The following is a 12,680-nucleotide window of genomic DNA, read 5'->3' as shown; positions in this document are numbered from 1 at the left end:
ATCGTAATAAATTCTCGACTCAATTTCCCTATTTTCGCATCTAATAACTTACTTGCACAACAACTCTTCCCATCACACACCCTCATTACATACTAAATTTGTAGGTTTCATCTTCTGGATCGTCGGAAAAGAGCGAGATATACAGGAGAAATCAAATGTTGGCCTCTTTGTTGGAGAATCCGACGCCAACGCCACCGTCAATCCCACCCATTCCTGCTAGTGTGATCTCAGCTACACCGCAAGAGAAGTTGCCCCGCGTGATTACGGATCCGGCAAAGTTAATAGGTGGCACCATGTCACAAAACAACAACAACAACAACGTTGGGCGGCATAACGTCAACAGGATGGCCAATAGGCAACAGATTAGCTACCTCAACAACAATAACAACAATTTCCAGAACGTAAGTGTGGCATTTAAAAATATCGCTTTTAAATCCAAATTGAAATGGTTTTTATCCTTTACAGAGAACTATGGCTAATATTATGTACAACAACCAGTCGACCTCCGCTGATAACAGTGGTTGGAATGAGAACAATAACATCCAGGGACTGATGGCCGATCCGGATCTGTCTGAAATTCTGGACACGGTGCTGGATTTCGTACCGGATGCCAACGTTTTACAACTGGAATCTAACGAGGGTCACCAAACAACTAGCTCCCAGTTGAGCGAAATGGCTGCCATCAAAAACATTCAGAACTTGTTGATGCAGTGCGAGAAGGCAGTACCGTCTCCCAACGTGTCATTGCCGGCCCGCCCCCCTGCTTATAGCACAAATGTGAGCTTCTAGTGATAATGAAGGGGCAATAATCGTTATTGTTCGTTACAGGTTTCCACACAAAACAGCATGGCTTATCCTCCGCCCAATTATCCTCAAAACGTGAAATATACGAGATTGGGTGTCCGAGGGACACTCCTGCCCCAGTATGCAACCGCTGGAAACATTGGTACCCAACAGTTGCTGGTCGAGCAACAGAGAAAGCTACAAAGACAGGCAGAGGAGCAAAAGAGACGTCTATTGCAGCAGCAGGTGCACTATTAACTTTAGCTTTTTAAATGATTATGATAATTATAAAGTGTACATAACGAGAGAGAAATTGAAAAAATTGCTCTTTCTTTAACTCAAGCTAGCTTGCGTTAAACAATTAACACATTACTATTTAATTTGTAGTGTTTGGTGTATAGTCACTGGTAGTTTGTGTAATTTTTTCACAACACAACCCAATATGTAATAATAAAATTATTATTTTTTGTTTATTATTTGTCGCAATAGAAGCAACAGCAGCTTTTGATTCCGTCCAATGCAACAGCCGCCGAAATGAATTCCATTCAGAACATCGACAGTCTGTTAAACAACACGGTCGCGCCCAACGTCACTTTGCAGCGATCTAACAGCTTGCCGCAGGAGTCGCAATTATCGCCGAATTACGCCGCCGGCCAGTTGCAGGGCTCAAATTCCGTTAGTTAATTTTTTGGTAGTAATGCAGTTTTTTCAAATGAATATTTTCAGCTGAATCAATCGAACCAAAGAGCTACACTGCCACAACCGACCCAGACGCAGCCTTACTCTCCCCACTCACAAATGCCGTCTCCTTTGGGACAGCAGTCGTTCCAAACACCAACTACCGCCCCCGGAGGGTATAATCAACAGCAGCGCTTATCGCCTCAGGCTCAATTCAATGCGCAGCTTTCGCCAAGACAAAGTTACCCTCAAGTGAGCACAAGTGGAGGGACTGGGCCTGGCTGGCAACAGCAGCAGCAGCGCCTGACCGCGCAAAATCCTATGTTGAATGCTCAATTAACTGTAAGTTTGTTTGATGATTCCATCTTCATTATACTCGCATTTTCATTAGTCATTTTTCATCTCGCTTCTTTCCTCTCTTTCTCTGTCTCTATCTATGCTCTGTTTCTATCTATCTCTCTAGGGCGCTCTAACGGGACGCGGCAATTTTCAGAGATCATCGCCAGCGCAACAAGGTGCACAACAACAAAGACAGTCGCCCTTTGGGGGCGACCAATTTACCGCCCCTGCCTCGCCCACTGCCGCCTTCAACCAGAGTCAGTTTTTGAGACTGCAGCGAGCCAATAGTGTACCGAACGCTGCCTCTCAAATGCCCGGTAAGTTCCCAGTTTAGATTAGGTTTAATCGACCACAGAGTAGAATATACGTTACATTCGAAAATTTACTGGGCTCAGGTACCAGACCATTTCGTGGGCCCGTGTATAGAACATCCTCTGCTAATAAGAATTCAATCCCCTGGTGCCCATTGACAGTGAATTTTGGAAGGTGCCCATATTGGGAAGTAATGGAATATTCAATGGTTTCGATCCGAAAGGAAAATCCTAAAAATCTGTAGGATCCATTTTAATGGGAATGATCAGATTATTCATAATACGTGTCTGCTCTAATACCTCAATTACTATATGCTACGTTTGATCTCATAATTTTTAAGTAATTGATTCTGTCGGCTCAATGTGTACGAACTTTTTCATTTTATCATTTATTCTGATCCCGGCGCACTTTCTAATTGCGCCTATGAGCATATTGTGTTAAAGCATACATGTTGCGAATTGCAATTGCGACATTATATCCATATATTCTACATCGAAAAATAATATTTACCAAGTTTGCTATATAAACTTTATTCGATTAACACTTCGTTACCGAGACACAGAGTATCAAAGTCTAAAAAAGTTAAATTTATAAATTGTTGCCAAACGGCTGGAGATATTTCAGCATTCACACAATATTAGGATGGTAATATCTGCTCTTCGCATCTTCAATTATTTATACGGGGAAAACATCTGCTTGCTCTCCGTGGAAAACTTATAGTGTTTTAATAGTTGAATTATCATATCTTCAGTTTCCTCTGTGCATTAGACAAGAATTTTTTGTTAAGTAGAAAGCATGACGATAAATAGATATCTGATAATAAACGGCATATTAACTGATTCTGTAGATAATGTACAATTAGCTGCCTCCTGTGGTTTTGCCATACGATACTTTTTATGCATGTTAGGTCTCTTATTCTCTTGTATTTTCCTCAATGATAGCCATCATTTTCCTCTTTTGGCTATTGTACAGATATTTTAATCGTAAGTGTAATTCTTTTGACGCAGAAATTACGAGACGAAGCTCAAAAGAATAACACTGACAAATAAGCATTATTTCCGACGTGGATGATTGGTAAAATTTGACTGGCATGTGGTACTTACTACAGGTTATAATTTACGACATATTTTTAACATTACTTTTAGTAGTTCGGCTCGGTTAAGGTTCTGGATTGGTAGTTTAGCTATTTTATTAATGCATCTTTTTAGCTGATTAATAGAGCTATTGTTTATTCTTCAAAACTTGCCAAATTCTAACGGAGAGGTAGTGAACATCTCGATGTGCGAGGTGGCCAACACCAAATTTATTGATATAGTTGGAACGACAATTTCAAGTGACCCAAATACGCTTCCAATTGACATTTTTTCACGGATTCATGCACCATCTCGCACGTAAATGAATGAGAAAAATGATCATTTACGAGTTGTCCGTTAATAACAACTAGGATCTGACTGTACTTTTGATTTGGGTCAAAGTTTCATCGACGCTAATACTCTTCGAATAGTTAATCATTAGCTGCAACTAGACCTATGTACCTCTGGTAATTAACTTTTTTTGTCCTGAGTAATTCAAATAATTAAACCGGGGTGTGTCTATTTATAATTGATAACTCTGTACCGTCAAACCTACCGCGATCTTCATTGAGGAAACTACAACGGCGAATTCGTACGAAAGTACAGTTCAAAAACCACTCGGGCTGCCCATTTCCGTCCCTGTTTCTAAGCCGTCGCCCATGTTACAGGTGGGCTGGGCTCGCCCAGATCGTACGCCGGTCCCAACCAACCCCCACCCCACTATCCCTCAAATGCCCTACAGCCCATTCCCCAGTCTCCCATGCTCTATCCCACCCAACAAGACGCGTCCTATAACTGCTACGAACAGCAGCCGCAGCAAGCGGGCCTGACCGGTTACGAGCGCAGAGGTAGCGCGCCCTCCGCGCAACAACATATGCAGTCCGGTAAGTGTGACCAATCCAAACGCCGGGGGGGGGCGTGGCACGTTCGTTCAATGTCAATTATTCTCATTTGTGGCCGGCTTTCTCCATGGCGGAACGGGGGAATTGTGTTGTTCATCTACCACCATGTCGCACCTCATCAGCACACCGGCGCGGCTCCTATTCACATCTTAATATGTCATCGTATTTTTGTTTGTACTGCCCGATTCGTCACGTGTTCACCGCTTCTTGTCATCCACCCATTATGTGTCTTATCAACTATCACTCAAAAGAAGACCGCGCTCCAAACTGCACGTTTTTGGCTTGTTATTAATTATGCATGCTAGTGCTTGCTATAATATGTGTATGTAATCAATAAGTTTTGGGTAAATGTGGATAAAAGAGTCTTTGGATAAGACGGTCAATTTTGACTGACAGGTGTAGCTGGCGGTAATCCCACGTCGGAATTCGTGAGGCAGGAGCTACGGGCTGTGGTCGGCGCCAGAACCGCGCAGTCGCAGCCTTCGGTTGGTCAACGATCGGGACCGTCTCCGGCTCAACAGCTGCAGCAGCTTAGTCAACAGGGCACCGTCGACTTAGAGTCTTTGGGACTAACTTTCGAAGTGCCTGGTGAGTTTTAGATTAGTCACATCTGGTTCTTTAAGTCCGATATCTGCTGTTGTATCAATTATTGAGGTTATTAATGTTGTGTGTTAACATTTCCTTCCAACTGTACATTATTTTACTAACATTGTGCACATAATTTCTCATGTATGGAAGTTTCCTATAACTGATTAACGCGACTCCCTCTGACAAACTCTTGCGTTGTTAAAAAAAATGCTTTTGAAATTACCAACAAGACTATATTACCTCTATTAATATGTGTAAGTTACTGCTTTGTGTTTTTAAACGCTGTACAGGGTGACGTAGGAAATAGTTACCATTATCCACCTATGGGTACTTAAACATGTGAAGTCAAATGGTTATAATGGATGATCGTTCAAAAGCCCTCGCAGTAGTCTGAGAACCATCAACAGAGGGCGTTGATAATAAAACCATTTATTATTTTCCATAAAAATCTGATATTGACAATAGATGACAGATGAGCTTATCCAAAATATGACTAACCTTTCATCGCCTATTTGAGATTTTTTTTAATGATTCGGTGATGGGTTTTGCACAATGCTAATATTCAAATGCCGTTTTTCGTCTTAAAATACTTTTAGATGGTGCAAAAATCTTAAATTTGATGTTAAATGACAGGCTCCTTATTCCCATTTAAGGTAACTGTCTAAAACATATAGTACACAACAAAAGTATGAAACAAATTCATTTATGATTCCTGCCGTTTTGAAAACTATTTAATTTCTTCTTAAAAAAAAAAAAAATACGCATTCTAAAATAATGCGACAATCCTCTGAGCATTTTTACCAAAAATCGCCGCCTGAATTATGAATGAATTGGTTCCAGGTAGATTTTATAATCGATGTATCTGGCAATTTTCTTGTAATTAAATTTGATATAAGTGGCAATTCTTTTCTACGCCACCCTGATCGCACTTCACTGCTTTTGTATTTATTTTATTGAGCATTCGTAAAAGTTTAACCAACCTAAACAAACTAAGAAGTAGTGGAGTTTTAATTTTAGATGAAACTTGAGTTGAGTGATATAGGTATTTATTTTAAAGAGATTACTTTCTGCTATAGAAGGTATCTAATTTTTTATTACATATTTGTACAGAACTGACCCATGAAGTCTTATTTTTTTTCTTGACTGGTTAATCTCAAATTTCCATGCCCTCCGCTTTGCGTGTACATAGGGTGTTCTTTTCAAAACGAACCACTGGACATATCTCTTGATTGGGAGAAAAGTTTAAAATAATAATAAAAAAACGTCTCATTAGATATTTAAGGGGAAATTTAATTTGGCATTAGAGAGAATTGTATTGGTCACCTCGTCACCCCCATCGAGTGACATATTGCAAGTAAAATTCAATTTGCTATGAAACCATACCGAGAAAACTGAAATCGGCCAATGAAGTCAGAAGTTAGAAGGAAAAATGTGTACTAATGCAAATAGCATATTGAGATCAAGTAATTCATGTTATAAAGTGCTCAAAATGTGAGCCGTTATTAGCGAGACAATACTAGTCTGTTTTCAAATTCTTCGCGAACATTGACCAAAGTTTGTCCAGTAATACTTCTACGTTCCAAGAAAATTCTATCTTTCAATTATTGAATACTTTCAAGTAGAGTTCTAAATACCTTACTTTTTAAAAACCCCATAGGAAAAAGTCTAGTGGACTGAGATTTGGAGATCGTGGTGACCACTTTAATATACCTTTTCTGTCAATTCATTTTTCCGAAAATCGTTAATTGAGCCATTCTCGAACTGCTAAGGCATAGTGAGGAGGAACTCTATCTTGTTCTAAATGCATATTGTGTTCATCAAATTCCAAACGATTCTCGTCAACTGAATTTTCCATAGATTGGACGATAAGAAGGTCTAACATATTTTGTAAAAGGATCAGATACAGTTCGCCAGTTAAATTTTCTTCCAGAAAGAGGGGCCTAGTAATTTCGTTTCAATAAGGTCCTATCCAAACGTTGATGTTTTGTGGAAATTGAGTGTGACTTTCTTGAAATAAATGGGAATTTGCATTGTACCAGTATATACAGTCATGTTTATTAACATGTCCATACAAAAAGAAAATTGATTCGGCACTAAAACAAATATTTTTTATTAATTGAAAGTCACCTGCAATTCGCTAGTATATTATTTTGCAAAATTGGATCCTCCTCTCTGGATCATAATTGTCATCAATGAGTTGATACAACGTTTGCATTTTATAAGGAAAAAATGTATTCATTCTCAATGCTTTGTACACGAAACCAATTGAAATACTTGTGAACTTAGCGACATTCCTAATAGACAAAATTGGTTCTATGGCGATCGAGCCTAGCACTTAAATCTGACATTTTTCGTCCACAATTTTTATCTGTAGTTTTTTGTTACAAATAATCCGGATTCTTAAAATTTATGCGCCAACTCCATCACGTACTTAGTCCCACCTTTTTATCTTGATATCTCTCATTGAATCTTTTGAGGTTCTACGAGCGCATTTATTTTCTGCCTCATAAAGGAAAATGATTTCTGTTCTTTCAGCTAGGATATATCCCATTTTAAAATAACAATCTCGATGTAAAACTAACTACAAGAATATGACAAGTCAAATATCAAAATTCAACCGTTCGTAACAGTATTCAAAACATGCGTATTTGCAATATTTTATTTTATTGTTTGTAGCAAACGTATTTTAGGCCTATGCTAATATATATTTTTTCCCCTCTAACTCCCCACTTCATTAACGAATTTCTGTTTTCTTGATACAGTTACATAGCAAATTACCATTCGATTATTACATTATATAGCATTCGATGTGGGACACATTATTGATGAAATATCTAAGTGAGGGTAGCTGGAGGTGAGGGGGTAACCGTTACAATTCTCTCTAATATCAAATGAAACTTTATATTTAAATAGACGTTTTTATATTATTTAAAATTTTCCTTTCAATCAGATTTTTCGTATTGTTCGTTTTGAAATGAATACCCTGTATAATAAAAAAATGGAACTTGATTTTCACTTCCATAGTCTTTTTTGGCATAACTACTCGAAAAAGTATCGCACTTAGTAGCAAAGCCTATCGAGGTTTTATTCGCACATTTGGCAAACGAATTGCTACCAGAAAGTGACGTTTACATAGACTGAATTCTGGCTTATAAAACCTAAATGCATTACTTGAGGTCACTCCCTGAAAATTCCTGGTTTGATTGGGTCGTTCAGTTTCGACATAATCTAACGCAAGAGTTTTCTTATGGAAGTCGTCAATTCATGACTAACACACATGGCAGACGTAACAACTGTCAATATCAATACGGCACCTTGAACCTCCGCGATTTCTACTAACCCGCAAAAGACGGTCTCGGAAGCACTTCTTCCACCTCATCTCGCTCAGTGGAAAAGGTGCTTCGTTGGGGTAACGTACAATGACGTCATTGTTGCGTGCAGGTGCGAGTGAAAGCCCGAAACTTTGGGGCGCAATGGGGTCAGATATGGGCTCAATGTCTCCTCCGCAGCCGGCCACATCCAGGGTAAGCCACACATACACGCCACCTCCTCCTTCACTCCCCGGGTACTTCTGGATCTCTTTCATTTTCGCCATTTCTACTGAACGGAATTACCCGAGGATTGTTGTTGCTTGGTTTGCTTATGGCTCCTACTAATTTTCGTTGTTATCTTTCGAAAGAACACAGACGGAAGTTTAACTAATTGGCCTATTATGTCGATCTCTTTTATGACTGTGTTGCAAATGGTTTTGCATCGCGTAAACTTGGTTTTAACGTATTTGCACCGACTCTGCAACTATTTTTTTTTATTATCGTTTGATAATAATTAAGTACTGATAATTGCAGAACGGTCGACTCTTTTCATACAAACTTTAAGCACTGTAAATAGTACAGAAATAGTGACCGTTGTAAATAATACACGGGGTTTCACCCATATTAACAAATTCGTAATAAGCTTGAATTAGCTGGTGATTTGAAATGTTCTTATGACTTATCTTGCATCCCTTTTCACAGACTTCTATGGAGGAAGGCCGGGCAGGTGATCACACAAAAACGTCGCTCCTGCAGCAGCTACTCTCCGATCAGAGCAAGTAAAGCGACGACGCTTGATGTTCGATGTTAAAACTTACTGGAAAACATGTGTTTTAGAAAGAATCTGTCTATGTATGTAATAACCGTTACTATTAGGAACCAACTTAATCCAGGTGTTACTGAATCTATTTGTCTGTCTCTGTAGTATATAAATGTGAACCAAAGATATGTCGTGCCGACGTGTACACTGTCGGCCTTGTTGTATTTGCTCATGATGTGATTGTACCATATTTCTAAGTATGGCGACGGAGTCGGCTAAAACACTTTTTTCTACGTTCTCTGTCCTTATATCCTTAACCTTATTAATTTTACTTACGTCACGGTTAATAAGAACGCGTACATAATAACCGGGGAGTTGACACTGTTTATAATCGGACGATCTGAAGGGGTCAAACCGCCAGATGTATATAGAAACTAGATCAGAGAGAAAACAGAAATATAATTCTACTAGGTACCTCAATCGTTTGAGGCGATGTTGTCGCCTTCTCCGCGGTTAAAACCATGGGGAAGCCGACGAAAAGCGGCAACGCGGCCTCAAGTACCGCAGGCTGTAATCTAGACAGGTTAGCTGTATCGAAAGTGCATTACTATTTGCTTGTTGTATAATATTATGTTTTGGTAGCGAGCGGGTGGTATCGCGCAGGTCGACGCCTTGTGCAGGGCCCGAGAAAGTGCAGTTGTACATAGTTTTAGATAATGTTAATACGTATGTATATTATTAACTAGGAGTATATTTTATTAGTGGATTTGTTCTGAGAAAACCAGCGCCCTGCCAAGGGCGCCCACTGGACGCCCTTGGCAGGGGAGTATTCGTGTCTCGGCCGCCCCCTCCACCCGACGGGACCGTTTTGAAAATAGTAACTGTTAATATTTTATACATAATTTAAAGTACGTTATTTGAATGAGTCGTTTTTGTTGGACATTGTGATAGGCATGCGCCATGTTACTGTTGCTAGGTCGATCCTAGGGATTATTATTTTTAGTCGATAGACTTCATAATATTTGGATTGTATTGTCAATTACCCGCTTCCTCACCCTCAAATCTGATTCAGAGTTTATGATGAACAAATTGACAGACAAAAGGCATTATTTAATTATTACACAGATATTTTTTGTACATTATTGGAGTTTTGAAATATATTATATATACCAAAATAAAAACGATTTAAAAATGACAACATTATGGATTTTATTGTGGAACATCTCAATATGACTACATAAAGAGATAAATGGTCTATGATTATCTAAAAATCTTTCAGATACGAAGTTAAAAAATTAAACTTTCGTGTAAAAAAAATACTTCACGTCGTATAGACCATACATCTTTAATACTTACAGGTTCTCTTTACTGATAGTTGTAGTGGAACTATTTTCTAGGTGATGTAATGTTTTTGGTTCAATCAAATTCAGTTGCTTTTGCGCCCATCTAAAAGTAAAAAATAATTATTACATTTTTATGAAAACCCATACAGAATTCGGAAATGTGCATCAGAATACATCTTTTCTTTTTTTAACGAATAAAAAAATTTGTAACATCTGCTATAAATGCAGATTTTTTTCTATTATGTAATGTTTAGTATGGCCATTCATGCCTAGATGGCGTGTGATAGATTTCTTTTCATAAATGAAGGTTACTTAGTGAAGTAGTGTATAGATGGCGCCAAGGTAAGACATTCTTTATATACATATTTTGGTCAATATATAATGTGTAAAGATAAATCTAAGATCTCATAGTAAACAATAAGAGATACGAGGTGGCTTAAATTATAAAAGAATGTTGCCTAACTGTTACGTTAACAACATGATGATGGTTTGAAATTTGTTTGAATTTTCTAGTCGGTAAAATAATTCAAGTGCGGAAAAATCAAAATAAAATATTATAAAGAGATTTTTTCATTGCGAATCGAAAATCTTTTCAAATACATAAAAATATAACAGAATATTTTTTAGATGGACTCCATATTAATTTCTATATATTTCAGACAAGATTTATCTTTTAACTGTTGTAAGGACTTCTTTAAATATCCGTATCTTAGACATACTGTAGAGATATTCGACATCCACCTTTCGTTTCTAAAAATACCTCTCCCTATGATACATCGCAACAGCAAACTGCATTATCCCTTTATTAGCTAAACCATGCCCGGGGGATGTATTTTATTTGGGTCAAACCTTCCGTTTTCTCAATGAAATTGAAAACTACACTCCCACGCCCTAATCAGGGATCAGGGACGATGAGTTAGAGGTCGACGCGAGCGCTGCGGATAGTGAATTCTGGGCGTGGGCTGCAAGAGAAAAAAACAACTAAGTACATATAATAACTTAATAAAACGAAAGTCAAAATGCTTTTTCGGTAGATATTTATGAAATATAAGTATTATTTTATACGTTATTATAACGTTACAATCAAAACGACCTCTAGCTTATTTAATGCAGCGAAAGCGGAGACTATTGCCAGCACTCACGCACAACGCGCTAAAACGACCTTTTTAGGCTGTTGATGGGCAATCACCCGCTGCATTTTCGGGGGTCAACGACTCGTTCCCCACAAGAATGCACCCGAGGTTGTTCGCCTTGCACAATCCGAAGTTTGTTTTGGTGACGAATAAGACCTCTGCTAACTAAATAAACCAGATGAAAAGAAACGTTGGACAGAGTAGAGGAACTGCGTTCGTTCTAACATTGGAACAACGTTAGAATTCTTTAAACATTATATACACAATAATGCTTTACGCGAGCTTAGATATTTATAACATCGCTCCATCCTCTCCAACGAAAACGCCAGGTCCCTCCCCAAAAGACAACCAGAAATACGCAACCCCAAACCAACAGGTCGATAAACTAGGGTAAGCTTGAGACTCGTGCGGCACGTGCCGCACATTGTTGCCGAACCACACATCCGACCCCTATCAAACACGCACAATCAACCCCCTACGTTCTCCCCGAAGTGACAACGGCGCCCGTCACATGACAACGTACATAATAGACGGTGCGTTGAACTGTCGAATTTTCGGAGGTACCAAAATCAATCGCTTGAAAATTTGGGGAAAGAGAAAGGTTGCCCAGGGCAACAACCAGCTACGCATTATTTGCGTAAAAGAGGGAAAAGGAACTCTATGAACTAGGCGCAAACATAGAGGAAAATCCAAAGAAGGGTCAACGCACATTTAATGTCTGATGTAAATGCGTGACCTAATTTTGTTCTCTCAGGTCCCGTGAGTGCTTTTTGGGAGGTCGATGGCCGGGTAGTACCAACTAATACACAAATGCAGAGGTTGACGGCCCGAGGAAACCCGGAGTTTATTTTAGAGTGTTGTTTGGAACCCGAGAAGAGGCACTGAGTGTCAAATGTCTTCGTAAGTTATGTGCTGGTGTCTTAGTCTCCTTTCCAACTTAAAAAATAATTGTTGAAATCTGAGGTTAAGGGATTTGAAAATGGGTGGATTGGATGGGAAAATGATACAACTTTCACGTCTCTCAGATCGTCCGCAGCGTACATGAAATAATTTCTTGCGCAGGTTCCCTCAGTAACACTTCAACGAAAACTCTCATAAAGCATGATCTACTTAAACTGCGATGTTGAGTTTCGATGGAAGTGAGCTCCAACAGCACAGATTGCCAACAAAGAAAAATCAGCGTATGGCAATCTGGAAAGCGAAAAAGAAAAGTAGATATGCATTAACACACGCACTGGATGTCTATTTTCAAAAGTGGGTCATACGAAAAGGAGGGAATTACCGTATTGGATCCAGTTATAAATTGGATGGGGTCCGCAGTGCACTAACCAATCAAACAAGGATAAAAGCAGAGGACCAGGCAAAGAAACGATATAATCGTCTCGTTAACTTAACATGCGTTGCAACTTTTTTTACATTAAATAGTAAGAAAAATGTGAAATTTTGCCTAGCGGGGAG

General features: G+C 38.9%; 1 protein-coding gene across 3 annotated transcripts in view; it reads left to right on the top strand.

The window, feature by feature from the left end:
- tai (taiman) overlaps window positions 1–9,944 on the top strand; it is a 77,809-nt gene extending 67,865 nt beyond the window's left edge. For 2 of the 3 annotated variants that reach the window (XM_066402577.1, XM_066402579.1), the window contains exons 9-18: window positions 105–401; window positions 466–777; window positions 829–1,029; window positions 1,273–1,458; window positions 1,510–1,803; window positions 1,925–2,117; window positions 3,854–4,069; window positions 4,484–4,675; window positions 8,117–8,199; window positions 8,689–9,944. In XM_066402577.1, the coding sequence (XP_066258674.1) occupies window positions 105–401; window positions 466–777; window positions 829–1,029; window positions 1,273–1,458; window positions 1,510–1,803; window positions 1,925–2,117; window positions 3,854–4,069; window positions 4,484–4,675; window positions 8,117–8,199; window positions 8,689–8,769 (2,055 nt within the window). In that variant the 3' untranslated portion in view covers window positions 8,770–9,944. The remainder of the gene's footprint in view (window positions 1–104; window positions 402–465; window positions 778–828; window positions 1,030–1,272; window positions 1,459–1,509; window positions 1,804–1,924; window positions 2,118–3,853; window positions 4,070–4,483; window positions 4,676–8,116; window positions 8,200–8,688) is intronic. The other variant, XM_066402578.1, reaches the window with a different exon arrangement.
- The last annotated feature ends 2,736 nt before the right edge of the window (window positions 9,945–12,680 follow it).

Source organism: Euwallacea similis, chromosome 26, assembly GCF_039881205.1.
Source record: "Euwallacea similis isolate ESF13 chromosome 26, ESF131.1, whole genome shotgun sequence".
NCBI lineage: Eukaryota > Metazoa > Arthropoda > Insecta > Coleoptera > Curculionidae > Euwallacea > Euwallacea similis.
Note: the sequence above shows the minus strand (reverse complement) of the source record. Positions and strands in the feature narration are given on the sequence as shown.